At 38.0% G+C, this 27,769-nt stretch overlaps 1 protein-coding gene across 1 annotated transcript; it reads right to left on the minus strand.

Annotated features, from left to right (window-relative positions):
* Window positions 1–248: 248 nt before the first annotated feature.
* On the minus strand, window positions 249–27,769 carry LOC145771830 (gamma-aminobutyric acid receptor subunit rho-2-like). Its single transcript, XM_082583562.1, has 15 exons — window positions 27,698–27,769; window positions 17,027–17,115; window positions 16,575–16,636; window positions 15,799–15,918; window positions 11,109–11,176; window positions 10,387–10,507; window positions 9,357–9,459; window positions 5,506–5,588; window positions 4,418–4,570; window positions 3,896–4,060; window positions 3,426–3,487; window positions 2,747–2,905; window positions 977–1,050; window positions 780–903; window positions 249–487 (listed from the first exon to the last, which is right to left on the minus strand). Exons 1-15 carry the CDS (start codon window positions 27,767–27,769, stop codon window positions 314–316), a joined length of 1,629 nt encoding a protein of 542 aa, XP_082439688.1. The 3' UTR covers window positions 249–313.

The following is a 27,769-nucleotide window of genomic DNA, read 5'->3' on the forward strand; positions in this document are numbered from 1 at the left end:
ATAACCAACTGAGCTATCGGGGCGACATGATGGTTTCTTAGCGACAACGCTCGGCCGGTTGGATGTCTGCAAGGCCAGTGACTTTTAAACCATTCACATTTTCAAACCACGCTACTGACCAGGGGTAAAGCAAAGTAGGCTAAAATATTTACAATATAAAGAGCAGTTTATTGTACAAAGAAGCATAGTAGGTAGAATTGTCACATATAGGCCTAAGCTTCCAGCACGTCAAGAGACAACATCGCGTATGTTAACTAGTAGGCTCACTGGACTTATTTATAAAAGCATTTCTTTCAATAAAAACTGATAAATTTCAAATCATCCCAGCGAAGTATAACCAATAAGCAACGTTGAAAATAGCAAACGACAAAAAATATGCCCTTCGAAAGTAAACATCAATGTCATCCAATTCGAACAGACAGCATCTTGGTATGCAGCAATTTTGTTTGTCATCCTTCATTGTTTCATCACGAGAAGCATAATACTCCTAAAAAGAATCGATTCATTAATCATTGAAATGAAGTCAGCCTGAAAGTGAGAAAATCTATTTTACCCTTACAACCAACACAAATGATTCGGTTAGGACAAAAAGCGACACGTAGCAGATAGAATAATTCGTAAACATGAATACTACAACTAGCATTAACATAACTTCACCCTGATACCAAGGCCTGCGTCAATGGTTTAAATTCGTCGCATTCCCAAAATTAATCATTTTTGCTCTACTCCTCAGACCAAGGATATAAATTACAACCTTCTTTGTGAAAAAGCAAACTGACTTTATATATTTTAGCATGTCCATTTCCGCGATCGAGTCTATCTTTAGAGTCTGGATTCAAGGGCTGTCTTTCGTTGAAAAGTTGAACATTCAAAGAACCGTTCCCCAACCTCAAAAGATAATTCCTGAACAATCATATTACAGTGTAAGAATTGAGATAATGGCTCAGAGAAGCTCTAATCTACGTGGATAACTTACTCTCGTGAGTTCGGTGTTTCTTTACTTTCCCTTGCTAACGAAGCATTATTCTTTTCTATACGTTGCTCCAAATTCTGTAGTATTAAAAACATCAATTAAAATAGTTATCCCTAACTAAAATGTTAGGCTACCACATGATTTATAGGAACTATCAATCGAATCTTTACTTTCGAACTGTAAAAGCTCCTTTGAGAGCTTAATCCTGGTAGCTCTGAACGAAGAATCTTCCAGATCAAACGGCGCTGGTTCGACTCTAGGGGTGTGCGCTTGAACAAAGCATATTATAAAGGACTGCTCTTCATTCGGCGGCACCTAATGAATGGAATAATTCCCCGCTAACTACACTTCAACAATCGGAAACTTTATTTTGTCAATCTCGGTGACCGATCCTGCGTCAGTATTTCAAAGCTTCTACCTCTACAAGTATGCGAAACTGCTATGACTAATTTCTCAAAAAAGCTTTCTCAGTCCGAGGATAAAGATTCAATCGATCAACCAGATCAACCAACCAGCTCAGTGGCCGAGTAGTTTCGCCTTCGGCTCTGGTGCTGGTAGATCTGAGATCGATTCCAGGTCGGGTCAAACCGAAGACTTTAAAAACGGTACCGATTGTGTTCTATCCTGCATCGCGCAGTGAGAATGAATCGGGTAATAATGTGATAACATCGTAAACCTGATACAAATTAATAATGAGCCATGTCGCTAAAAGACCTTAGCTGTTGTAAAGCGACAATAAATAAAACCATAACATTATTATTATTATCATGGAAGCGTTTCAAACAGCTGTGGGATCCTAAATTTCCTCAAACCTATAACATAAAAAATAAACTTACTGAGTAGACTACCTACTCTGCTGAAGCCTGTAGCAACAAACTGTTCTGATTCATCAAACACCCGCACAGCAATCTTTGTTCTTTTTGCATTGATTAAACGTCTGCAAACGTTGAATTAGCCTAATGTAAACAAGAAGCTGTTTACATGAGCTTTGTTGTCTGATCAGCTGCATTGCCTTGTTAATGTTAAAACTCGGTTTGCCAGAACCGGTACAAACCAATTGAATCAGGTAAAGCTGATGAAATAGCCTAATTTTATGCAGATGAACGTGATGTTGGGCTTCCTTACTTTTTCATCCCTTTTGCCAGCTCAGTGGTAGAGTGGTTAGTTTCTTGGAGTCTAGTGCCGGTAGATCTTCTGTTCGATTCCAGGCCAGGTCTTACCAAAGACTTTAAAATCTGTACTGATTCTGCTCTTTTTTGCACAGAGCAGTAAAATTAGGGAATAACGTGTTCATGCTAAACGTGATACTCAGTGATAGACGTTGGTAAGTCTGGGTATCAAACCGGTAAGTCTGGGTCACAGATCGCCATGGTCTGGGTATACCGGTAAAATACCGGTAAGTCTGGGTATCAAACAAAAGGACGTCCGATCTACTTCTATGGCGCTTAACAAGAAATGAGTCATTAGAAATTACTCAGACATCAAAATCCGTCAATTTTGCATTGATTCGACGTTTGCAGACATCAAATCCATATAAAATGCAGGTTTTGCAGGCTATGTACCAAAAGATTGACAATCATGTTTGTATGTATAGCCCATCGTAGGGCTATATTTAGCATTTTAATTTATCATAGATGAGTTGAGTTCGGCTCGCAAAAATGTTTGCTGAAAATTGAATGAGGTCAAGATGTATAAAGCGACAATCTGCTTTTATTCTGACGTTTCGTCAATCAGAATTTGTCTTACTTTCATGTCTTACAGATGTCTACTTACTTTCAGCTCAAAATGCGTCATTGGATTGTAAATGCGATGGATTTTCGAGCGCTTCCTTTCTGTCATCAAATAATTTAAAATGCAAAACTCCAAGACGGTTGAAAAGATGTACACGAAGCAAATGCAAAGGTAAAGGTCGATGGCAGTGAGATATGAAACCTGAAATATGAAGGACACGATTGTAGAAAGAACGGAATACTTCGATATTCTATTACGCATCACCAGGAATTCAACTTGTTACTTAAAACATTGATGTTTTGCCAGACATTTTTCGCAATGAGTTTAAATTGCTGTAGGCTACTTTGGAAATTGGCCTAAAAACAAAAAAAGTAAAGAAATATTAATTATAATTAGCCTAAATCTACATAACTTTTAGCACGAAGTTGGACAACCAATAGAATGTCACAGTCATTCATGAATTTGCATGCAGTATTTCTGAAGCAGTGAAACGAACCAACTTCCAATTATAGCCATAAGCCTACGGAGTAAGCTATCAGTTCAGTACGTCATATCAGTTCAGTACGTCATAGCCCTCAGGAGGGCCGCAGGCATTTCTCTCTAGAGGAGCATACTATTCATGGTCATGAGAAAAATCAAGGGTATAGTCGAAAGGGCGCCACTCCGCAATCGAATTTAGGCTATAGCCTACCGTACAAACGTAGAAATGAAAATAACAAACCTTTGGCAATGACGTCTTTATGCCGGTAATTATCGTTGATAAAGTAAGCACAGCAGTCACACCTAACAAAATAGCCCATAATAAGTAGTATGTCAAAACAATGTAACCTATCTTTACTGTAAATTAGCAGAACTTGTACGTCTTTTTTTATGAAAAGTTGGTCGACTACAGATTAATAAATCAAAGCCAAAAAAGCTTCTGTACGTTTCATCCATTTTGATAAAACGTATAAAAAATTCTGATTTCAATAAAATTCATTTACAATTTAAAGCAGTAAAGTAAAGTTTAATAAGTAATAAAAATAAAATCAATGTAATCTGCAAAATCATTGCATTTTGGGAAGAGATATGAGCTAATAGACTTATACTTTTGACCTGACAAAATTGTCTTAACCTTCTAGCTTGGATTTTGACCGCTAAACTTAAATCATATTAAGTTTTTGCAAGTTTACAACTTAAAAATTTTCTTACTTATTGCGACTCTTGCGGGCACCGATGATGGATCCAGCCACATTCCTAATCCCGCTAAAATGACCATGGCCAGAGGTAGGAAGTAAGACTGGAAGAAGACAGACATGAGGTACCGTTTGAAGATGAAACAAACATGGAGCTGAGAAGAGCGAGAGCTTGACACCTCTATCAAAAAAGATGCAGGTGAGGCAACATGATGTGACACAATGCCTGGAGACACGCTAGTATCTTCTAAATATAATATAGGAATTCTGAAAGTCGTTTTCAATGTAACAAAAACTATTCACAATGTAACAAAAAATTTACCGTAACAAAACTATTCAATCCTGCCGTTTTTACATTGATTCAACGACTTCAAATGTAAAAACAGCATTGTTTTGACTGGGAATTTTGCGAGCTGGAAAAGCGTATAAGAGAGCGATAGATTGCATCTCATAGCCACAATGCAATACCACAAACACCCACATCCATGCAAGAGTGCAGCTAAAGAGAATGTAAGGCCCTTGGTACCTGAGGACAGGCCTTCAGCTATGTTGATAGAGACATTATTGTTTTGAAATTCATGGTTGGTGAGCCGGAACTTGGGCATTTGTTCGAGAAGCTCCGGCTTCAAAAAGATGACGTCACCTTTGCATAGTCTCCAGTTGAGCAGAATCTCATCGGTGTTGTAACCCACTTCAAAAAACAACTTCTGTGTAAGCGTGACGCTCAGCCCACGGTTGTAAAGCTCAGAGGAGACTTGTAATCCAGTATAGCAATGAACGAGAAAAGATGGATAAACGCGTTTACCCAGACAGCAAAAAGCGTTATGTTTACATTGGTTGAACGCCTGCAGATGTTGAATCAATGTAAAAGTGACGAATTTTGGTGACTGGGTAGATTTACCACATTGATTGGTTTGCATTTCTACCTTCGGATTAAGAAAGCCTCTGAATACTTGCAGAGGATTCGAACTGCCGACACAAGACCAGTAAGTGAAATTGACAAAGGAAAGTTATTGTTGTCAATTGACAAAGGAAAGTTTTCGATCATTATTAAAGTATTGTAGTCTGTTATTGTTGTCAAGTATTCTAAAATGTCAAGTAAAATGTCATTTACAAACTAAAATGTCAAGTTGTCAAGTATTCTATCCACTAGGTGACGCTGAATGGAGAGCAGTCCAATGCGTTGGTCAAGCGCACACGTCGAGTCGAACCACCAGCGCTGCGCTTGATTTTAAGGTTTCTTTGTGCATATAATTGGGCGCTTAACCAACCGATCTGTTGAGGCAGACAACGTGGACAGACAGTCCAATTAAAGGCACAAAAATTTCTTTCAGGGTAAACCTACAGTATATCGGTAACTTGTGCGGCCACATAACCCAAGTCACCTAAATCCAAGATGATGTTCCCAAGGACATTTAAATCTGCATTGGTTGGTTGGTTTTAAATCTTTATCCTCGGACTGACAAAGCCTTGATTGGTTATTCCTGGTAGTTTCGCATACTTGTAGACTTGTAGAGGCTCTTGACGCAGGGCGGTTACCGAGATTGGCAGAGTGAAGTTTTCCGATTGATGGCACTTTACTAAAATGATTCTGAACATTGACATAGTCCTACTCAAAAAACTTACAGCTTTGTAATGTCAAGGTACAATTCTCCGTGTCGAATGGAAACATGTGTAAGCTCATTTGACAAGCCACGGTTGTAGTTATCCTGAAACACAATGTTACTTGTCAGTGCATTCCCTTTAAATTTAAATTCATGATGAGTGAGACAGCTAGTGAGAAAATTATGATGTTTTATTTGTTGTGTACCGCAAGATTTGAAAAAAATACTACCCAGACAGAAAATTAAACAAGACGTTAAATCAATGTAAAAAACGATTGATTTGCGGTCTCGGCGAGGAATATTTATAATTTTATAATAATTTAAGAAGGTCACTGGCATTACAACAAAAAGGAAAGCAACGAAAAACTTTAACGGTCGTCGAATCAACTGCCCTAGTCAATTTAATTTTATAATAAAAAGAATAACCAAGGAATGATTTAAAGCAAAATCAAAGTAAAATGGAAACCCTGGCAGTCTAAATGGAATGTTACAATGGCCATCATGAGTGTATAGCAGTGTTGACAAGCAGCTAGTAGGTAACAGTTATGAAGATAGGTGAAGGTGAGTCTTATATTTGATCCAAGCATCGAGAGATGAAAAGATAAGATTCTCATTAGGCCTATATACTGTAAATAATTAATTTTTAAGAAAAATCTTCAAAGCAAAAGTGTAAAGTTTAACTTTTTAATATTGTTTAGGTTGAATCGTTAAAATTTGCATCAACCGATGTGTCAATATTTATCGAGCGACTTATAAAAATTAATTGGATTTCAACTACGACGTTACATTTTATGGGCGTAGCTAACACAAGGCAAAGAGGGATGCAATGTTTCCGACTTTCCATAGTAGCTAGATACATGTTTCATTTAAAATATTGCATTTGTATCAAAGTTGTTGCAAGGGTCTTTCTTTCCTATTGGTATGAACGGTGATAGGCAACTTATATCTTGTTTCTTTACTGGTAGTAGTGCCTAAACCTCACAACCATGTTAGCTTGACATATATCTTACACTCCACGACGGAAAATTAACGGCAAAGCAGACCGGTACGCATAAAATATTCTTAATCAGATTAAATGTAAATTCCTTTGCCAAAACAACCTTTGTTTATTTCATATCAGCTGATTTAATATGCAAATCAGATGCTTTTGAAACTCGCTGCTTTAATAACAAAGCAGCTACTAAGGCATATAACGATATCAGCAATCTGCTAAATATTGTTAAGAGCAATATTTTATGCTATGTTGTTATTGGCAATCCAACGTTAGGGTGCAAAGAAAATCTATAAATAAATCAATACAAGCCAATGAAGTTGTATTGTAGTTGCATGAAACGCGCAACCTCTTTCTTTAGCATAACCAAAACATTTATCTACAATGTTGATGGTAATCATGCATTGTAAAAACTTAATTTGAAACAAATAGGTTTTAGTGTGTTGTAGTGATCTTGAAGATCAAAATCATCAAGAATATGCGAAGGTCACCGAAATAAAAGTAATCTTGCAGGTTAAGGTCAGATCCCGATCTTCAAGATCAATTGTGGTCTTGAAGATCAAGATTACTTTCATCTTTGACTGTACAGTAATATGGACTAGTTCAGTGTTGTGGGCAGTGGCAACATAAATTTTAAAACTGGCTATTTTCCGCTCATATTTTGATTTACAAAAATGCAATTATATGAAAACGAAGCTAATAATCAGGGGCGTTGATTCAAATCTCTTTCAAGACTCCGTAGGTGTACTCTAGAAAGACAGTTTGTGACATGCTCAAGGTGAACATAGGAATTAGCTTCTGTCCAATCCACTGAATCTGAATCATTAATTTCAAGTAATATAATATGGAACAAACATCTTTGCTTTCTTCTCTTTTTTTCTTTTTTCTCTTTTTGTTTTTTCTTTTTCTTCTTCGCGTAACAAGACAAACAATAATAATAATATGGATTTTTTCAAACAATAGTTGTAACGTTTATCTCGAGAGACTTATCTATCTCGAGAGACTTATCAAGATACTCGAGAGACTTATCTACGCCCGTGTCGAACCGATAATAGACCCTCAGCTCCCTCGGGAACAAGCCGGCTTTCGCCACGGAAGATCAACCGTAGACCAGGTCACTTTGATGACCCAAGACATCGAGGACAGCTTCTCGGCAAAAAAGAAGGCTGGCGCCGTGTTTGTCGACCTCACGGCTGCCTACGACACTGTATGGCACAGCGGCCTTACCTGCAAACTACTCCGTCTCCTTCCTGACAGGCACATGGTCCATATGATTATGGAACTTGTGCAAAACCGCAGTTTTACCCTTTCCACCGGTAGCGGCCGACGAAGTAGACTTCGTCGACTCAGGAACGGCGTCCCACAGGGCTCTGTCCTGGCTCCCCTCCTCTTTAACACTTACATCTACGACCTGCCTGACACCATCTCCAGGAAGTATGCTTATGCAGACGATCTGGCTCTCCTGCATCCAGCCGGAGATTGGCAGTCAATGGAGAGGAACCTAAGCCAGGACATGTCAACTATATCAACATACCTCCAGAAATGGAAGCTACAGCTCAGCAAGGCAAAGACAGTGTCGGCGGCCTTCCATTTAAACAACAAGGAAGCAAAACGTGAGATCAACGTTACCACCGATGACGAACACCTCCCCTACTGCGCCGAACCTACCTACCTCGGCGTAACCCTGGACAGGTCACTCACGTACCGACGACACCTGGAGTCACTGCGCAAAAAACTATCTGCGCGCGTTGCACTTTTGAGGCGGCTGGCGGGTTCCGGCTGGGGAGCTGATGCGAAAACCCTTCGCACAGCTACCTTGGCCCTCGTCCATTCTACCGCTGAGTACTGCGCACCAGTGTGGTGCCGCAGCTCTCACACCCGCCACATTGACACCGCCATCAATGACGCACTACGCACTGTGACTGGATGCCTGCGTCCCACTCCAACGGACTGCCTTCCCATCCTTGCAGGCATCCAACCTGCTGAGCTTCGCCGTAAAGGAGCCATGATTTCCCTTGCTCGTCGCGCACTGGACACCGACCACCTCCTCCACAGTACACTCCAGCGCCTACCTGGAGGACAGCAGCGACTGAAATCAAGACGCCCATTTGTGCCCGCCGCACGACAGCTTCTGAACAACGTTGAAGATCTTGGAATAAGTGCGGCACACTGGACGAACTACACATGGAACATGGAGTGGCAAAACAACACCTCCCGACTCCGTGATTTCCTACCCGACGTCGATCCCCACCCTCCGGGAATGTCCCTCGCAAGACTTGCGTGGGTCCGGCTTAACCGCCTACGAACCGGCGTCGGTCGCTTTCGTTCAGACATGTGCAGATGGGGTCTGGCTCCCTCACCGGGATGCGAGTGTGGCGCCACAGACCAAACAGTAGATCATGTCGTCCATGACTGCCCAATCCATCAACCACCACATGGAACGCTTGGACTGAAGGCCCTGGATAACGAGACTGTCGAGTGGCTGATGACATCATGCCCAAACATATAGTCCGGAAGAACAGCTCATACGACGAAGAAGAAGAACGTTTATCTGATGAATCTGAAAATAACTATTGCTAGAACAAATACCAATCCTAATAAACACTTAAGCTTTTCAGTATTTCATAAAATAAATTGCAATTCGTATTTGTAGCAGGAAATAAGAATATCTAACCAGTTCATGAAAGCACGTAACTGCATGCAGCCACGTTGTTAAATTCATATACAATCAAGAAATTAAGAAGGACAGTTCATAGCAATGTTATGAATTTCACAAGCATCATTTTTATCGAAAACGTTTCTAACGATCTAAAGCTAAGAACTGGCATGTAACTGACAGAATAAAATAGACCTACACATTTACACAACTCAGCCAGACTCACTTGATACTGTATACGACGTTACCATCTGCAAAAAGTCGCATTATTTTGTTCTCTACTGTAGTAGTGTGAATGAAAGAGTTCTTCGAGCCAACAATATACAGATCTAAAAAACATATCACTCATGAGATTCTGTTTTTGCTTGGAAGTTTTAGTTTAAATTTTCAAGCAAATGGCTTTAAATGCACTGTTGTAGGCTGAATCATGATAAAACAAATCACTAAGAATAAAAATCATCTCTAAATTTGTGTTGTGTTTACAATTACACCAACCTTGCATGCGTTAAAAAGGTGGGCAATAAGACTTAACATGCAAGATAAGTGTACAATTTGTTTGTGTCCGGTAGTCGTAGTTAAAAACGACCTCGCAGTGGTGAATAGCTGTTGCCTGTTGGTTTCTATCGGCTCCTATGATTGATAGATATAGAAACAGTACTAATATTTAGAAATATTACTGAATTTAATACAAGTGTTAAATTGTTTAATATTGCATATGTGCTTCTCTTTGTTATTGTTTTATTTTTGCTGTTTTTGGACGGGTTTTGTAGCCGTGCTAGTTACAGACATTATACTCTCGCTACATGAACAACTATTCAGACACGTTTTATGCATTTAAAAGTTTTGCCACCTTTTCCCGTTCATTGACATGCTGGTATGATGATCATAAAAGCTAGTAGTATCTTTTTCGTCTCCGACACGAAAATTATTTGAGAAAAAATGAAATGATATGATGATGTTGTTCTTGCGACTACGTTGTAACAATACGATTTTGCAACGGAAATACGACGTTCAACTAACGTGACACAGTTACTTAAACGTCACATCCTTTGGAGTCCTCTTCACACATACTCGCAATTGCGTTAGCGTGGTTCAAGTTACTACATCTACAAGTTTGTGTAGTTCCCAGTCATCTCAAGTTCAACCTACTCACAGTTTAGCTTTGTATGTTGGTTCACAGCTGTATATCTCCCATGCTACATGCTAATAATTGTTTGAAAAAATGAATATTTTACAGTAGGAATGAGATAGCTTACCAGGTACCCAAATCTTTTGCAAGAGACGGCTAGGTAAGACAATACTATTTGTCTCGTTAGAAGTGAATTTGAGACGTTTGTCGGTCCAATGTTGATGAAGAAACAGAGTAAAAGTGAGATCCTGAAAATTATAATAATCATCCAGGTTACACTTTTAAAAACGATTATTTCACACACACAATAAGCTACTGCCACAGCTTAGCGCATTCAGTTCTGCATTGAAAAGTTCGTTATAGTTTTTGTCCATCTTCGCTTGTTTTTTGTTTTTTTTTCCGAAGGAAGACACCTACATTGATCCTCCACGAGATTACCGATGACAGCATGCATTGCCTTTCTGAAGGTTGTGTTAATAGCCCCCTACAAAAATGTAAGCATTTTTTCCTGCAGGTTTGTGTTAACTGATGGAGGGTAAGCATAAAATAGACCTATTAGCTACACCCTGATACGAACGTTGTGTTCTGGCTATCTACAATTTACACCTATTAGCAAAAGTGTAAGTATGACACACAAGTTTGTGTCAAGAGGTCACCTATAAAATTGGCCCAATGGTCCCATTTTTATAGAAATGTTGTAGCCTATTTTTAACTCACTATGGCTTATAAACCAAAATGGGCTTAAAATTTTAAGGTGAGCTTGCCAAAAAAGGCAAATTGTCTCCATGACCAGAATTTCTACATTATAAAAACAAACTTCTAAATACTGTCAAAAAATAAAATACTCACCATGTTCTTTTCTGAAATATCTGTAATGCTTTCTATCATAAGATATACTCCTACTCGCGTAGGAAAGCCTGAAATGAACGAGTATAATGCAACACAATCCTTGTTGGTGGTTTCACGTTTTTAGATTGATAGATATTACGAAAAAGTTAATGTTTTCCGTACTAGGGCGATGCTATGCATTTGTTTTAACTCTTAAATTTATGAGAGATACTGCGGGAGAGGGTCACAACTCACAATACGTTTTAAAAATTGATACTGACCATTGGAAATACAAAAATTGGATACAAAGAAAAAGGTAGGCTGACTCTTAAATATCTTAATTTCAGCTGATTTTTGATGGGCGTGTTTGGGAGATATAGGTTCCCTCCTCGTGGCTACGTGCCAGCCTCAATGGTGCAATCGGTTGAGCGACCAACTTTGTGAACAAAGAAATAATAAGATTAAAGAAACAATGGTTTGACAGCTTTTGTTCATGTCACCAAGTGAACGAAATAATTTACTTTTAGCAACTTTACCAACAAGTGTAAAATTTGCTTGTCAATCTCGGTAACCGTATCTGCGCCAATGGCTCAATTACCTCAATCTTGTAATTATTGACTTTCAAGGTTGGATAAAATACTTTTGATTATTACAAGAAACGTCACAAATGGATAATGAATTTAAATAAACAGAAAATTCGATTTCACGTAGCGTTACTTCATTACGTCAAGTGGATTTCACCTTGTGATTTAATAAAACTTCTTAAAGATAACTTTAATACAATTGAAGACTTATTTGGGTTTCTTTTGACCGACTGAAGAAAAGTAAATGAAATCGAGTTAGTGATTGCCTTCGAGGCCACAAACCCTTCCCGGTCGACAATCCTCCGCAATCAATGCAAATTAACTTTGTCATTATTGCGTTTACGATGGGGTGAAGGTTTTTGAGAATTAACTTGAGAATTAATTTAAGCGACAATGCAACAGTAGTCTATTAGTTTAGAGTTAGACGCTTGCATTTTTGCTTTGTAGATATTCGATATAAGTTTGTGCCAAATAATAGTTGGTTAATTATTTACAGTTATTTGTTTGTTTGTTTAGATGCATTCGGTATTTACTGAAGAGGGCAAAGAGTTCTTGCAGAAAACATTCGAGTTTATCGTGTTGTTATTTTATTAGTGTATTGCATTTGTTTTGAATAATGCTATTCAATCCCATTAAGTTACTGTCAGTCATTTGCTTATAGTATAGTTGGTAAAATCTGAGATGACTCGGCACTGTCTGCTTTGCAGTCGAGAGCCTGCATGTTCGACTCCAGCCACCCGCACTTGCTGTTGTTTCTCTGGGCAAGAAACTTTACGATAATTGCCTCTACCCAGTGATCGATTTCGAGTAATGGGTAGTACCAAATTTAAGTCATAAGTAGAGTAGACAACCGGAAACAGACCTTGCAGTCGGCTGCAGCGTGGGTCAGGTGTACGTCGAAAGGCGTACACCGATGCATAGCGCTCAAGTCCGCTTTCCCGCAATGCAGGATAAAGATAATAAAACAAAAAAAACAAAAAAAACATATCTGCGATGGACCACCATCCTCATGTTCCTTCCTCTTATGGAGGATTGGAATGAAGACAATGTGCTATTGTTCACGATCATAAGCTTTTTGTGACGAACTTTCAAAATTCATATTACAGCGCTATATAAAAACAAACATAGTTGTTATTATTGCTATTAAAATACAATATATTCATATTGCATTCACTGGGGTCTGGATCTAGCTTGAGAAACCTGCACCGCATAAAGCACTTTTTCTACCTAGTCTGCTATAGATTTTACTACTGTTCTGATTGTTTTTGTCGTAGCCTTCAGGTTTTTTCGTTTCATAAAACCATCCGAGCGATGGAACGAATCGGCTGACCTGTGACAGCACTCTAAAGTGCGCCGGTTCGACACCACTGCAAGAGCATGCGGCGGTGTCTTAGGCAGGACACTTAAAAGCATGCCTGAAGGTGGACACGAAGATTGGCTTCCTTGCCTTCCCGTCCACTTAATCTAAATCGTTAATCACTGGGCGCGAGCCTGGATACGACAACAACCTGTAAATAGCTTCCAAAACAATGAAAACTTGACAAGAAAAACGGAATTTAACTTTGGTAAAATCTTTATTTTTTCTTGTGCATCTATAAATTTTTCAAGGTTTAAGTTTTAATGTGCACAAATTTAAAATCAATGGAAAATCAACAATCTTGAGAAAAAACTAAAACGCAGAAATTAAACTTAAAAAATATTTTTGGGAGTTTGAACTTTGATCAAACATCGATCGAGCACTTAGAAATTGGCAAATATCTGAAGTTAATCGGGAAAGCCGAAGCTAATTTCCTTCATGGTAGGCTTCAGAATATTTCTACACGCTCTGGTCTTTCGTTAGTTAAACCGTGGACGGTTGAACATAACATTTTTGTCTACAAAGTACAAACGTCTGATTTGATTACTTGCATGATGTTCCAATCAAATCAACGCTTTGTACTCTTTACCTCAGTTACATTCTTGTGTTGTTTTCTCAGTGTAAATTGCGTGGCTATTAACACTGCTTTAGGTAAGGATCAGTGGCGCCGCCAGACCTTCAACATTGGGGGGGCAAAATATTGACAATGCAAGACAGTAGCATAGTCAAAAATTTTGAAAGGTGGGTGTTGACAGCCGGCGGGCGAAGCCCGATGGCGTGTTCGCCGAAGGCGATACTTAGCAGCGGGGGGTCTGGGGGGCCTCCCCCAGAAATTTTTGAAAATTTTTTTCAGTTTGGTGCATTCTGAGAGCATTTTCAACAAAATTGTGGGTATAAATATTTCTGTAAAATGGTGCTGTCCGGTGGCATAGCAAAAGGATAAGATCATGTTTTCTTCGGCATTTTTTGGAAATAAAGCTAAGTCTCTATGTTTTCTTGTTGCTAATTCCAGACTGAGATATTTGAATGTTTGGTATTGGCAAAACTCGCTTTTTTAATGCAGTTTGGTTTAAAATTAGGCAAACTTTGTTTTAAAGACATAGGTTGATTGCTTTTTTTTGCGAGATTATTACAGTTTTATTATTTATCAATTTTCTCCTTGGTTGATTCAAAAAACGATCTTATTCCGGTAAGTCACTAACTTTTATGCTCTGAAGTCAACTCAAAGTTTAGAAAATGTAACGTCATAGAGGTCATACATCTTGATGAGTGTCAAACAAAAAGCTTTGAGACAATGAAGTTACTTTAGGCTATTTCTGATATATTCAAGTTTTGTATAACGAATAGCTGTTTAGATGTTAATCTAGATCGAACAAGCGATCTCAGCAGTTGCAGATGGCTTGCATCCTTGCACACTGCACAGTTTGACGAGAAATTACATCATAGGCTAAAACTTTTTTTGTAAACAATGTATTAACATCCATAAATTCAATTTGAAAGGTTGAAACCCCCGAACCCCCCTCCCTTGGCTACGCCACTGGTGCAAGACAGTGGTATATTACTTAATTTCTCTTGTTTTCTACCAGGGCTGGAAAAAATGTTTAGCTTCCCGGGAATCTGTTTTTTAGAGAAAAAATTTCCCGCGGCTTACAATCACGATAATGAGAACCTTATATTTTACTAATCTCCGGAGCTGACGTAAACCTTAAAAGTCATGTCGACTTATTCTTGATGCCCCCCTTATCGAAAATTGTTCTTTGTAATACCGCTTTGAAGGAGGATTACGACTATGAACAAAAGAATAAATTTTAAACTTCATATTTGTATTGAAAATACATGACGTAATGTCTTCCAACCTTATCACATTTTTTTCATTACATAATATTTACTACCACCAAACCACTTTTGACGATCGAATTTGTTAATTTATTATTCGGTAAAATGTTTAGATGATGTCACGTCATTACGCCGATTTGAGATATAATTTCATTCATGACGTCGTATGGATGAAAAACTTTTACAAGTTTTATACTCTGCTGAAATTAAAGAAGAAACATAAATGATAAATATTGGAGAAATTGAGCCTCCTTTACAACTTAAGAATCGAACAACTCAAAACTGCTGAAACAAAACGTTTTGTTTAAGTGAAAGAATCACTGCAAGCAACTAATGCCAAAATGCGCGCGGAAGAAGTCATGGGAGTGTGAGGTATCAAAAATTTAACAGGTTGTTATTTTTCTACATCAATGTGACGTTAGTTAAAACTTTAAAAAGTCTATATCTTTGCTTCTGTCGAAAATCTTTTTATCTACTGTACAATTTAGTCATCAAGGTTTTCCATACTTTTTTTTAAAGAGAGAGCTTTTACCTCCCCCCCCCCCCCCCCCCCCCCTTGCAACTTGAGTTGACTTACTTGAGGTTGGGATCCAAATATTAAAAAAAGAATATTAATATGTGTTAATAAAAAAAAAAATTAAAAAGATGATGCCTAAAACATTGGGGGGGCAGCTGCCCCGCTTGCCCCCCCTTCCGGCGCCACTGGTAAGGATATTACTGTAGCAGTGCAATCGACTCACAGTCGACGAATTTCACGACTACAATATTTTACTTCGACTTACTTTGCATGCTTTGTCTTATTTCAACGCTAAATTGTTTTTAGCGCATAATTCGTTCATGTATTTAGAAGTATTATTCATTTGACATGATTTCGTTTTAAAGCGCTTTTAAGTAAAATATCTTTTTAACTAAGCAAGGAATAACTTTATTTTACCGTTGTTGGACGGTTTTATGCTGAGCTCGTAGCTATGTACACGAAACAGTTTCTCTATGTTCCTCGTCACCTCAGTTCCATGACCATCATTGCTTTCACCGGAGTGGTCGCCATATTCATCTAATATTTGAAAATGAACGAATAAAGAGGGAATCACCAACATGAAGGTATGGATGATTAAAATAGTTTCTCATCTTGAGGGTCACCATGTTTAACCACCGTTGGAAACTTAGACTTTTACCGCCAACCACAAGATACCTTGTGATATTAAGTCACTTGTCGTTCCTTGACGTCATCATGAAAATGACCTGCTGTGCTGTCAGTTTTGGTGTCTGATGGATTGTTTTAATATTAACCCAAAATAAATTTGGCAGCACTGCTTTTCTGTCATCGAGAGAACCAAAACAAAAGAGGATTTCTAAACAATATCTTAAAACGCTGACGAATGAAATGTTGACCTGGCATATTTCTTCGTGCGTTACCAATCGAGCCAAATGGTGACAGCGTTGCATAAGCTTTTGAAAATACACTTGGGCTACATCTTTGTGTCAGAAACAAAACTCTGTTAGAATTGCATAACTCCTCCTTTTTTCTTGGTATGAAAATAATGATAAATTACTATGAGAGCAACTGACACTTCCACTTACTGCAATAGGAAAACATGTTACTACAGCATTTCTAAGCTAAAACAATTTATTTTTTACGTTGATTCTGCGTGTATCGCCGGGTAGCCATGCATTTTGCTACCTAGAATACCACATCAAAAAGTCACTCACTTTGTTCCATAGATGTCGTCATGTTCATTGTGAAGTAAAAATATATCAGCAATATAAGAAATCTGAAAGAAAATAATATATCTTGAAAGAAGGTTTTGAATGAATAGATTTTATGTAATTTTCCACTTTCAGAATTTAAAATAGGAAAGAATTGCATTCAATGCAAACGAAAAAATTTGAAACTTTAAGCTATATATAAAAACGGAAAATACATGAAAACCTTTTTTTCATAGATTAGACTAAGCCTTATTTCTGACAACATATCGGACTTTTGAGCTGTTTTACATATTGTTAAATTTGTTATCAGTTGTATTTTTTTATACTTTGTTAAAGATGATAAAAGATAATGTTTTTAGACGTACATTAAATTATTTCTACTTTATTTCCCAATGAAAAAAGAGTTGCTTAGACTTTAAGTTTGTGAATTTATTTGTAGAATAGCGTAACCTTACTTGTGGTGCTTTGATGTAGTCATTTCTGGGTTCTCACAAGGGCTTGCAGCGTTTGTCCCAACAGTGAAACGCAGGAATTCAACAGCTACCTGTTTTGAAGGGTTATTTTATGTCACACAAAACAAATTCAATAGTTTTAAAACTTATTGTTAACAAATGTAAGTACAAAGCTGTTCGTTGAGATTGATGCAATACTTAAAACTGTGGAAAAATATCATCAGAATAATCATGCTTTTATTTGCGCCCATTGCGATAACATACAGTAAACTGCGACCACAGATGCAATACAACAGATGACAGAAAGCAGCGAAGTGAGTAAGTGACATATAACCTTCGAGTCAGCTGCTCCCCTTAGTTTGGCTTGCCATTAGGTGTCTTTGCCGAGACGCAGCCGCGTGCTCTGAAGCGGTGTCGAACCCACGTCTTTTCGAACGTCACCACTCGGCTACGCAGCCGACAAGAACACTTGGTAAATCCAAAGCATCGTCGTTGGCTCCAGCTCGTGTCCGAGCATTGGTTCTATCTTCAAGTTGTTGGATGTGGCTTTGGATGGTGATGTCGGGTGTGTGATTTTGGAGGCCTAGTTTGTGGTGAAATAGACGTGGGCAAAAGTAACATTGTATGGAGGGCGGAGAACGTGGTTTATACAGTTTTTCTTTTTTGTCATATCAAGGGTTACGACCGGTTGTTGAAGATTTAAATTAAGTGGACAGAAAGACAAGGAAGCAAATGTTAATGTGCATCTTCAGGCATGCCTTTAAGTGTCCTGCTAGCGACACAGTCGCATGGTCTTGAGAGGTGTCGAACCGACTCCTTTTCGAGTAACCTTCCAGAGCTTGGACCATTCGGCTAAGCAGCCAACAATTAGGCCAATATGTTTGTAAATGTTGAATCAATAAAAAGTATTACACTGCTTGCAAACACAACAAATAATTCACAAAATAAACATTTTTTTTGAAATATTCAACTTTACAATAAAATTTAAAATCTTAAATTTTTCCAAAAACTTTTTTTAAATTGAGTGAATTTAAATAAAAAAATAATGAATTCACAGCCCAAAATTTCACAACCATAGTGGTCTGAATTTCAAAGACTGCATTGGATGGGACTGAACCGCTTGAAAACTCAAAATGTTCAAGCTAACTCTTTTTTGACATGCGGGAGCATTTTTGAACCTTAAAGTGCGATATGAAGTTTTTTAACATGAAGTGCGATAAAGCAGATTTCTAGTTGCACCATCCTCGGCAGTTTCATTTTTTTTTCTCTCAACAGAATAATTGTATTCCGTGTACTTTATAAGAAACTGGTTATAAGATCTCCTGCTGCCATGTTGATTACAGACTGTCTACTTTGTACGACCAACAAACAACCACTGTATAACACTAAAATACTGCTGCTTCAAACCAAATTCTTATAAAACAGCAAGAAAGAGGAAACAACTTCCTTGTTAGCAAAATGAGCGAGGTTTTTATTTGAATTGTAGTCGTAACGACATTTGTTAAGCGACTGACTTTGAACTCTTGGATTAATCCATCACCTCATTGATTTTGAAATAATGAAACAAAACATACAAAACTGCATAGTGCCTTTTAAGTTAATTACTTTTCAAATAAAACAATGCTATAACTCTGCTGTTTTACATTTTTTGTTGAATGGCAGACTACTTAAAAACGTTGTTTGTTCAAACGTAAAGTTCAAGAAAACAAGCTGAAAGTTGAAAAAATGTCTGTGGAGTTCATCCGCGCATTGATCAGTTGATAAAAAGCAATTTGAAGTATCCAGCTAATACGAACAGAGATAGACAAAAAACACAATTTTTTTGGTACTCTGTGTGATTAAACGTGTAGGCGTAAAACACAAGGTTATTTCTTCCCAGACAACAAAATTCGTCATTTTTACATTGATTCAACGTCTACAGACGGTTTTGACAGCAAATGACGATTTTTGCTGTCTGGGTACAGAGAGCACAAGCAAGAAAAGGTTAAGAGCCACTTCTATAGGAAAATTATAAAGTTATTTTTTCGAACTTTTGATACAATTCGATTTTTTTCGGTGTGTTTTATTTTATATTTTGATGTTTCTCAAGTCGTAGAATATAGCTAAGGTTTTTAAAACAATTAAAGTTTTTTTTTAGTTTTTGGGGTGAGTAAAAAAATCGCCCTGATGATAATAATTATGTAATTAAAATGCATAATTTATGAACAAGGTTACCCTTTCGATCTGTAATCTGTCATTTTCTATATTCTCGCTCAATTTAAAGACTGACCTGGCAGTGCAACTTTCAATCTCAGTGAGCTATTTATACGTAGGTTTATTAATTGTTATTTGGATATCTCTATGGTGGTAAATGATGAACAACGTAGCAGTTGTAGCATTGAGTTATTTCATCATCATCAGTATCATTCTTTGGCAATAAAATTATGTCTACTTTGAACTTCTTAATGTTGAATTAAAAACAACAATAAAATAGCAGCAAATTCGGGAGTACGGGAATGAAGAACGAAGATCATGTGTAGTTGAATATAATATGTTATCTTTATGGGAGTGGGCAAAGTGTCTCAAAAAAAGCTCGAGTTGGTTGAATTTTTTATTGTCTATTTGAATAATTTAACTCAATTTCTTTGTTACTTACAATCTGTATATAGATAGCTAAAGCGAAATGACTTCTTTCTCAAAGTCAAGTCATACCACTAGGGCTGTCGAGAGGATAATTTGGGTCCGGTACCAAAGAGACCCTCGGCTTCAAATCAAAGGACTTCTACGAAAAACTCACTCACTATATTTAAAGAATTCGCGGCAATTTCTTCAAGTTGCCGGCCGCCTTGGAAAGATTACAGGCACATAAAATCATTCTGCTCTCAAGTCCAGAAGTACCGTCTGGACCCCCTGTCAATGCTACTGCATACCACTTTTGTTCTGTTCAAAGTTAAACTCATGCTAATTAGAATTTTTTTGGTCTATCAGTGACTTTTTGCTAACTTAGCTGTCTGCTTTCATTTCTTATCATAACTTGGTTTTACTTATTGATTGCTTCTTTAATATGCAAAAAAAAATTCATCAGCGCTTTATTGCGTCCGCTGCAAATAGCCTTGGCAAGTGACACTATCAAAGATGAGAACTTTCTTTGCGAGATTTAATTTTGTCTCTGTTGTACTACGAAAGCGATTTGATTATTCATATATTGTACGTACACGTTTTTTCGACGTAAAGTTACGTGTAAAACCAATCGAAAACAAGATTTACAAGTAAATTTCTGATAGACGACTGGCAGCTGGTGAGCACAACTAGAAGGTGACATTGTAGCACTTCGGCTTTTGATTAGCGTGTTAATCTTTGAGCTTAACGATCTTTACTGCTGGTGGAGTTCTTTTGCTTTATTGTGGTATTAATCTTATTACACAATTTGGATAGAGGTTACCTTTTTAACCATAAACAGACCAAACTGAGCAACAATACAACATTTAACATCATAAATCAAACAGCAAACTTTTTCGGCTACCGGTATGCATATAGCTCTTATCAAATCTTAAAAGAAAAATATTACATACGAAATACGAGAAAAAACATACAGTATTGATGTTTTTACTGTTAATCTCATTAACACACTCAATGTATCTCAAATAATTTTATTTTATTCTCAGCTTTCCTGTACTGCATACGCTAATGTTTATATGACTCATCAAGCATGACAAGAACAAATCGCTGGTAGTTTTTGCAACAAGATTCAAAAAGAAACACCACTCCATGACGCGCCCTCTTAGTATAAACCTGCCCCTGCCGACTTGGGTCAAGCTCAATAGAATTCGAACAGGACTCGGCCGCTTCCATTCCAACATGAAAAAGTGTAGTTTGGCTCTCTCATCGGCCTGCAAATGCGGCGGGGAGGAACAAACTGCGCTGACCATGTCGTTCTTGAATGTCCCATGGACAAGCCACCGATAATAGCACTCGACGAAGCTGCACTCACCTGCCCTAAAATATGAACAATCATGTCTCACAAGATAGAAGCTAGCAAAAGTTGTCCTGTTCACATTGATTCAATGTCTGCAAACGTTAATTCAATGTGAAAAGGAAATAATTTACCCAGCTGGGTTCCCAGATAGTAAATCTGTAGACGTTGAAGCAATGTTAACAATGGTTGATTTGCTGTCTGGGTTGTGTTTCGCATCATCTTTTGGAAGTCGGTTATGGATATTTTGTTGCGAAATATTGTGTTAAATCTCAAATTGTTCTGAAAGGGTAGTGGCCAAATGCCCATCTACATTCTTTACTGCTGAAGTAGGCTATAGGCTATTCACGATCGTGCAGTTCTGATACAAATACCGCATCGTGCTTGTTAAATAACAACCTTTGAAGACATGCAGGCAGGGTATGCAGTATACAACGGCAGTAGTAATCTACGTTGGAGAAGATAAAAAAGTAACGAAAATACTTGAGAAGCAACATTACTTTTGTTTATGTCGTGTACCTCCGCGTGGTGAATCCTGGTAACTGGAAAAGTTTTCAGGCTAATGACGACAATCAGAAGCAGAAACTGCAAAAATTGCAAGTTACAGATTTCATACGAACGACGACGACGAGGTTGCAAATACTTTCAAACGTTTACTTTTGAGACATTTTTGTTTTGTTTCCTTCTGTTTTCTATCAACTTTGCCATTGCACTTTTTCGTTTCGAAATGTACAAAAATCTATTTCGTTTAACTGCCTTCTCGAAAAACAACACCCACGAGAATCTCCATAGAACACAAGTGTCGTATGATGGAATGCTGTCAAACGTCAAGAAGTTTTGTCAACAACCAGCATAAACCGGGAGTCGAACCAGGATTGCGTGATTGGCAGAGATGTCTGTATATGCCGCAAATTCTACGCCACAGACTTGCGGCGTAGACTTTTTGTTTGCGCTAACGCTTGCAGTCACATTTTTTTTTGGATAGTTGTCGCTTGAGGCTACGCTGTAAAGTTTTTGCGGTTATTTAGCGCAAAGCGTCAATGCATACTTTTTAATGTCTTATTTGTTGTTTGCATTTTTTTTTATCAAACTTCCCAAATTTTGAATAAGTTGAAAGAATGTTTTCAATGTGCAAAGACATATTGAAACCAAAACGCAGCAAAATGTCAGAGGAACACTTTCAGATGCTTGTGTTTCTTCGTGGAAATTCAAAATAAAACTTGTTTGTTTCGGGTGGTTTATACCTTGTGAATGTTTGGCACCAAGCAAGCAAAATGAGTTTACGCTAGAGTATGCGCTGACGCTGCCAACGTTTTTTACAAGTTACGTTGACGCATACAGCGTATGGTTTTTCGAACGTTTGCGTTTGCGCTGACGGCGTCAATATTTTTTGTATGCGCGTACATCGCTGGTGATTGGAAAGCAAATGCCTTACCCGCTGCGCCACCCCACCGCTCCTAACGACACTAGGTTTGACAAAATATGCGCCTCACGCAATATTCCCCTTGCTTTAATACGAACCGAAAATCTAATTATTTCAGCAAGCAACGTAATGTTTTGCATGTCTTGATAAAGCGTTAGAAAGTTAATGATGGAATTGGGATGGAATGATGGAAGATTGTCTTCCATCCCGTCATCAAGATCTTCCATCCTTGACATTTTCCATCTTCCATCCCAAAATCTGTCTTCCATTCCATTCCCTGCATGCAGCATCTTAGAAGCTTTAACTTTAACCAGTTAACTACGTAATTTCTTGTCAAACGCACCTGATTTAATGCATTTCCCTGATACAAGTGAGTCTCATACGCACTTGACTGGTCAGTCTGAGGTGTTGAACTGACAGTGTTGGCTGGTTTTTATACGCAAGCGTTTTGATTGATATTGATCTTGGATGTGTTTGTTTGTTGTCATTGTTACATGATGTAGGGAGCCTAATGCTGCTTTTGATAACTTGCGAAAACATTAGACACAAAGCAAGCATAAAATTACATACGGTGCCGTACGTTAATTTCGTGACACATCAGGTTAAACAAAAAATAAAATCCATGCCATATAATTGTCATAGGAAATAACGTTAAACAAAAATGAAATTGCAAACGTTCTCTTGTGACTTCGGGTTACATTATTGTCAATATCTTGTTTAATGCAGCGCAAAAGAGTCATTATACAAGCTGTCGCATCGGCAGAATGTAAATTTAGTGATAATTTGGCTAGTTTTACTTGTAACGGATTTCTTGATTGCATTTTGTGTGATCAATAAAAAAATAACTTCAAAATTACACAACTGATTGCTGTGCAGCTTATCGCACCAGCAGTAGCAGCAAGGAACTGGCCACCCTACTCTCATTAGTGCCGAAGGCTTAGTAGCCTATGATGAGAACCTTATCTTCTCATTCCTCCGTGCTTGGATCAAGTATGGGACTTACCTTTAGCCTACCTTTTACCAGTAGTAGGCCAGTAAAAAACAAAAAAATATTTTGTTTCGAATCAAATTACTTACCTTGGACTCTCAATTGGGTTTTGAAATGGCTTTTTAATGAAAACCTTCCTTTCGCAATTTGGTTCATTAGCCTACCCTAAAGCCTAAACTAAATTTTGCGCCAGATCCAACGTCACACGAATCATTCCAAAGCGTAACAAAAGCCCGCGAAGAGTTTTTCAGGCCGACGGCAGTGCAGTTGCTGAGAAAAGCTTTGTGTTAAGTAAACAAAGAATAAGCTACCCTCAGCTCAAAATATTTTGCAGTGTAGACGAAGTATAAGTTAAAACATTCAAAATTAAGAATGGGCCACAAGAATATCACACGCAGAAAGAGCCAAACGTTTATAACCCACATCACAGTGGACTTGTAACTTACTTGTAGGCCACCACATTAATGATCACCACAAGATGATCTGGGGCGAAGAGCAACTTGATTTTGAGGTGGTGATGCACGCGGAAGGGAAGTCCACCAGTTTAGGTCGCGGGGGCTAGGCTGGAGAGTCTAGGTACCTGTGGAGGGAAAGTATGGATCAAAAATTTTATGCGACTCGTCCGCAAATTTAGAATGGCGGAGCGGGCTTGGGAGACAGGCTTATAAGCTTTCCGCAAACGCAAAAAGGGTTTCTTTTTACACCAATTAATTGGTGTAAAAAGAAAGGTAGGTGGGAATACTGTATATTGTATACTTTACCTACTGAAAAAGTGTAAACGTTGAAGGAACGAGCACGGGTGTGCACTAGCCAAACGTTGGGACAGATTCGCCCAGCTGGGTCGGAGGAACTAGCGATCGAAGCGCAGACATGACTAGGCTATGTTACCAGGACAAATATAAAATAGTGGGATGAAAAATATAGAATAGTGGAGTGGGCCCTGGGCGGTCGCCCAGTTTGCCCACCTCAAAGGCCACCACTGTATAAAAGAGTTAAATCTTTTTATAAGGCAGTCTATATAAGCAGTGCTGTGTTGACCCTTTGTGGGCCCCGGGACCGGATTAATTTTGGGCCCTTAATCGTCAAGCAAACCTATGATATTGTGTATATTTTTACTGCACCGATATGGAAATGTGGTTCACTTCAATAGACTTTCTCACAGTTTAGAAAACAACACAAGTGTAAGTAACCGCAAACACAAGTCTTTAGCTACACCTTTGGAATGAAAGCCAAAAGTGTTAAAAATTTCTAATAAAAAAAATACTGGCAATGGAGTATGGTCACGACGCGGTATTACCACCGTATCGCGCAAAATTTCGACTGTTTGAACTTTGCCGCGCGGTACCGCGCAGATAAAATCTGAGGACAAAACCAACACTGTAGAAATTATTAATTTCCGTTCAGATTTGGTCATCCAGCAACATTATTGTTTTTCACCATTTTTATGTTTATCTGGCAACATTACTTGTTCTGTCAACCAAGGATTTGTAAACTAAAGCAGTGTAAAGCGTTTTGAGGTCAGGTGTCCAATTATTTTTATTCAACATTATTTCATTCCAAGGCAAAGCTTTCATAATTTTATGCAGGCATTTAAGTTAATTAAAGTTTTTAGGATATGGTAGCCTCTGAGGTTAGTGGCAAGAATAAACAGGTCACTTGTGACAAGAGTGATTTTTGTTTTGGATCAAAACAATTTCAGTACCGTACAACATGTGATATGCCAGGTCTATAAGGTAGTTGAAGATAAGAGCAATTTCATATGCATATATTCAGAAACAAGTAAATACAGAAGAACGTTTCTGCTAAAAGTTCCCAGCATTTAATAAAAAGCAACTTAGATGAGCTATACGGTATCAAATGTGGATAATAAGTGCAGTAAGTTACCAGCACTCAATTGCCTAAATTGGCCCTAAATTTTTTTCTAACATTTGCTTTTGTTTAATAAATTCCCTTGCATTTGCTGTGCACTTGCGCAAGTGCACTCTTATTTTTGGTGGTGTAGGGGCAGTGTGACAGTTTGAGATGTTTTGCATTGCAGTGTACGGGAAGACATGTGCAGTGCGGCAGCCAGGCGCGGATTTATGGGGGGGCTCAAGGAGCCCGGGCCCCCCCCCCGAAATTTTGTGAAAAATTGTTGAATGGATTCATATGCTTCTAAACAACTGATATTAGTCCCACAACGGACTTACAACCCCCCCTTTGGCGCGCGTGTGACGTCACGATATTGAGAATGATGCTTTCAGTCTCTAAGTTATGTCTCTAAAACAAAGGTTGCCTAATTTTAAGCGAAACTGCATTAAAAGAGCGAGTTTTGCCAATACCAAACATCTTAGCCAGGAATTAACAACAAGAAAACATAGAGACTTAGATTTATTATCGAAAAAATGCCAAAAAAAACATGATTTTATCCTTTTGCTATGCCACCGAACAGCACCATTTTACAGGAATATTTATACCCATATTTTTGTTGAAAATGCTCTCAGAATGCACCAAATTTAAAGTAATTTTTCAAAATTTTCTGGGGGAGGCCCCCCAGACTCCCGCCGCTGGGTGTCGTCTTTGGCGAACACGCCTTCGAGCTTTGCCCGCCGGCCGTCAAAACCCCCCAAATTCCTGGCTACGCCACTGATTGTTCATATCTGTTTTATCTTTTTCTTACTTTTTAATTCATTTTAAAATTTTCTGGCCCCCCCCAAAAAAAAACTCCTAGATCCGCGCCTGGCGGCAGCGTACAGGTTTTTCATGCTCCAGGCATCACTAGTCAAGGATATTTATAATTACGGTATTGTAGATGTTAAAAATGAAATGATAATTAATTAAACTATCAGAAATGCTATTTTGCTTACATCTAACAATTTTTTAAAGCAAAACACTTTTATTGATAAAAATAAATTGAATATGTGAATTCATAAAGGGCCCAACTCCATTTTTTTTATTTCACTTTTTGTGCTTTCCGATTTCTTTCAATGAAAAGAAATTGAATACGTGAATTCAAAAAAGGGTCCTCCAGTTTTTTTTTTCATTTCACTATTTGTGCTTTCCGATTTCTTTCAATGTCTTCTAAATGATACTGAAAAAAAAAACAGACAAATTTTTCAAACATATCGGTAAACACATAAAAAATACCCTATCAATATTTCCATTGATTTTGAAATGGGCCCAACTACAGCAATTGCACTTAAACTTCTCCATAGTTTCGTCACAGAATCTTCACCGAGTGAACTTTTCAGTTATGATGCTTTTTACCAGTAGGCCTATGTTTAAGCATATAATCGTTACGGTATCAAGTTTCACCACAAAAGTAAATGACCAAAACAATTAAAACAGTTGTGCCAAAAACACTTTGTGGCAATTGGGCCCTTCTTGAATTCACATATTCAATTGCATCCCACCTGTTATATATATGTTAAATACATCTCCGCAGATCGTGTTACTAACGTTATCGCATTTTAACTTTGTTTTTAGATAGTAATAGTGTTTTTAGAGATGTTTCAGTGTAGTTTAGGCCCAAATTTGAGATGTTTTAGTATAGGCCTAATAAGGGCCTAAATCATCTTCTTAATGGACATGTACACCCAGTGAACTTTAGCAACTCAAAAAAACCTTTACTGAAACGCAAGAATCTATTATTTGTGGGCCTCCTGAGATGGTGGGCCCGGGGGCCGGCCGACCCTGCAGAGAGAAGAAGAGCAGGGACGACTATCTAGAAAACGCGGAAAAATGTGCTGGATATTATTGCTAAAACAATACAGTTACCATTTACGGCCACTGTCGAAAAGTGGGAAGTGTGATAATGGTGACTGGAAAGTTGCGGAGTGCAAAGGCTGCACTGCGTAAAGTGTTTGTTGGCTTGTTTGATTTTTTTTTCTCCTGAATAAGAAAAATTTGTGCTATTTTTATGATAATTATGTCTTCGCTCTGTTGAATTTTTAGATCATCGTACAAGATACAGATACAGTCAAGCTTCGAACTGATCAAAACCTGGTAGCCTACGTCATAATTTTCGTCTAAAACTAACAAATGAACAGCGTAAATAGGTGACAAAAGTAATAAGTGCTTTAGATAATTTGATCAGTGTAAAATAAAACGAAATCTTACTGCTAATTTTGCGAAAAAATAAAGTTTTCGTGAAAAGTGTCGATTTCGACACCAGCGGCCGTTGGAGGTATACTTTTTTTTCGGCCGTTCTAGTGTTAAAAAGGGAATTGTTGTTTTTAGCAATTTTAAAGTAGCCTAAATTCTATTAGTATTTCCTTTCAAAAGTTCTAAAAACGACTGGAATAGCGATGATCAGCTGGTTTCCGTCGTCACTTGACATCCGGAACCCCTCTTACTCTCTTTCCCATCTTCGCCTTTCTGTCGCTTGATTTCTTTTCTCGCCAT

The sequence above is a fragment of the Aplidium turbinatum genome, chromosome 6, assembly GCF_918807975.1.
Source record: "Aplidium turbinatum chromosome 6, kaAplTurb1.1, whole genome shotgun sequence".
Classification (NCBI taxonomy): domain Eukaryota; kingdom Metazoa; phylum Chordata; class Ascidiacea; order Aplousobranchia; family Polyclinidae; genus Aplidium; species Aplidium turbinatum.